This window comes from Impatiens glandulifera, chromosome 1 (assembly GCF_907164915.1).
Source record: "Impatiens glandulifera chromosome 1, dImpGla2.1, whole genome shotgun sequence".
Taxonomy (NCBI): domain Eukaryota; kingdom Viridiplantae; phylum Streptophyta; class Magnoliopsida; order Ericales; family Balsaminaceae; genus Impatiens; species Impatiens glandulifera.
In genome coordinates, this window is record NC_061862.1 from 58,635,584 (window position 1) to 58,638,229 (window position 2,646).

Here is a 2,646-nt window from a genome sequence, read left to right on the forward strand (position 1 = left end):
ATCCTTAATTACTTTTAAAAAACCTCAACTTTAATTCACAACCATAAGAGTTCTTGTCCATATGTATCTTGTCCATATGTACTTATATATACTATTATTATTATTATTACTATTACTATTATCATTATTATTATTTTATACACTAGAGTAGGCTTTGTCTTTTTGCAAAGATTAATTTATGGCCACAAATACAAAGATATCACCCTTCCCACAATAGCATATGCCTTTCTATAGTTATCTAAAGCCAATGTAGTTTCTACCGCATCTTGGGTAACAACAAATGGGAGCTTGTCTGAAAATAGTTTTGATTTCTTAGCTATCCAAATTAAGAAAAACAAATACGGGCCTTATAATTTTTTTTGTGCTAGTTTTATTTTAAAGTTGACAGTGATAGAAAAAATGACATGTAAGAAATTTTAAAATAGCCATGTGTTTGGCTGTGAGCCGAAGACTAAGACCAAGACTAATAAGTTTTGGTTTATGATATAAATTTTTGAGCAAAGGGAATCAAGTTTCTCTTATATCAAAGATCTGTGAGCTAAAGTTTTAGATAGAGAACCATGTCTACCCTTAACATCCTTCACATGAATCAAGGTGATGGAGAAAAGAGTTAATCAAAAAATTCAAGTATTCAGGTTTATATCTCTCATATATAAATATATATATATATATATATATATATATATATATATATATATATATATATATATATATATATATATAAATATATATATATATATATATATATAGTTTCATCATTATAGTCAAAACCCTACGAAAATAAATTCATGCCATTTTTAATCCAAAGGTAGAGGAACATTTACTTCTTTCATAACTTACCTAACATTTTCCTATAGAGATATTATCTAAACACTAACAAATAAAAGAGATTGATCATTTTCTTTTCTCCAATTTGATTTAGATGAGGTTGATGAATATGGCACTGCCCATTGTGAAGAATACCATTAACGAGATGATTAAGAATCACTTAACATCATTTGAAAAATTAGAGACTTTTAAGATTGCGGATATTGGATGTGGTTCAGGTCCCAACACTCTTCTGTTTATGTCAGAGATTATCGACACCATCTGCAATTTGTCCAAACAAAACAACAACCATTCCCTAGAGATATCGATTGTGTTAAACGATCTGTACAAAAATGACTTTAACAACATTTTTAGTGCACTCTCATCATTCTACGAGCAACTAAAGGAGAAATATGGATATGAATTTAGTCAAAAGTGCATCATTTCTGCAGTGGCAACATCTTTTTATGAGAGGTTGTTACCATGCAAAAGTCTGCATTTTGTACACTCTTCCAATAGTCTTCATTGGCTCTCTCAGGTTTATTTTTGTTTCAATGTTTAAATAAAGCTTGTAACTATTTTTTTTCTTCATAATTTGATATTGATTGATATAGGTACCAGAAAATCTAGACAACAAAGGGCATATCTACATGGCAAAAGAATGTCTTCCCACTGTGTTTGATGCTTACAAGAATCAATTTTATAAGGACTTTTACTCTTTTCTTAACAAGAGATCCCAAGAAATTTTGCCAACAGGTAGAATGATCCTTACACTTATTGGAAGGAGCATTCTAGAACCATCTAGTAATGATTGTTGTTGCATTTGGGAATTATTGGCCCAATCACTTCTTGACATGGTTTCTCAGGTTTGGATTCTATTTTAAATTGTATAGAGAATGATTGTTAATTTCTAAAAGACTTTGTTTCCTTCTCTTTTTAAAGATTTTATTTACATATATATAATTATAAACTAGTCTATTAATAACTTTATATTGGCTGTTGTGGGTGATGTTAACTAATTCACAATATAATAAAATATTAAAATGCTAGTTTTAATGTGATCACAGGGGCTAATTAAAAAGGAAGACGTTGATTCATTCAATTTACCTTTATATACTCCTTACAATGACGAACTTAAGGCAATCGTTATGAAAGAGAACTCTTTTGATCTTGAAAAAATTGAGGTTTACAAGTGCAATTGGGATCCAGATGATGATGATGAAGATTACAACAATATATTCGATCAAAAGAAAAGTGGAGAAAAAGTAGTCAAATGTATTAGAGCAATTACCGAGTCATTGTTGGTGACCCATTTTGGGGAGCTTTTCTTAGACAAGGTGTTCAAGATATACGCAGAGCACATAGATGATCATCTAAAAATGGAGAAGACAAAGATTATCAATCTCACAATTTGCCTCAGAAAGAAATAAGAGAACGGCTTTGATAAGAAAAAGACTTTGACATTAATATTTATATACATGTGTGCCTATCTTTGTTCAGTACTTGAGAATCTTAATATCTCCCTTGGATTAAAATATGTCATTTTCCCATGTCATTGTCATCTTTTATATATATATATATATATATATTTCAAAATTTTAATAGTTGATTATAACCACTTATGACTTATTCTATAATTTAACAAGGATAAAGCAAAATTCATCACCTCGATCGAAAAGCACAAATTAATCATCGCATTAAATTAAATATATAGAAAGAGCTCTTAATAATCGGGATATGTGAAGAAATTTGCAATAGGAGATTAATAACGGAACAATATATAACTAGTTAATTCGATGATAACAGGTTGGGTACCTGGTTTATATGAAAATATTAATT

General features: G+C 29.3%; 1 protein-coding gene across 1 annotated transcript; it reads left to right on the plus strand.

Moving 5' to 3' along the window:
- Positions 1-422: 422 nt before the first annotated feature.
- Positions 423-2,350, plus strand: LOC124922008 (benzoate carboxyl methyltransferase-like). The gene is made up of 4 exons (XM_047462725.1): positions 423-635; positions 923-1,345; positions 1,422-1,673; positions 1,875-2,350. The coding sequence occupies exons 2-4, from the start codon at positions 923-925 to the stop codon at positions 2,235-2,237; spliced, it is 1,038 nt and encodes a 345-aa protein (XP_047318681.1). The 5' UTR covers positions 423-635; the 3' UTR covers positions 2,238-2,350.
- Positions 2,351-2,646: the final 296 nt, after the last annotated feature.

Coding starts and splice junctions, on each gene's coding strand:
- LOC124922008 (XM_047462725.1), top strand. CDS start 923: ATGAGGTTGATGAATATGGCACTGCCCATTGTGAAGAATACCATTAAC. Junction 1,346..1,421: donor GTCTTCATTGGCTCTCTCAG/GTTTATTTTTGT, acceptor TGATTGATATAG/GTACCAGAAAATCTAGACAA. Junction 1,674..1,874: donor TTCTTGACATGGTTTCTCAG/GTTTGGATTCTA, acceptor ATGTGATCACAG/GGGCTAATTAAAAAGGAAGA.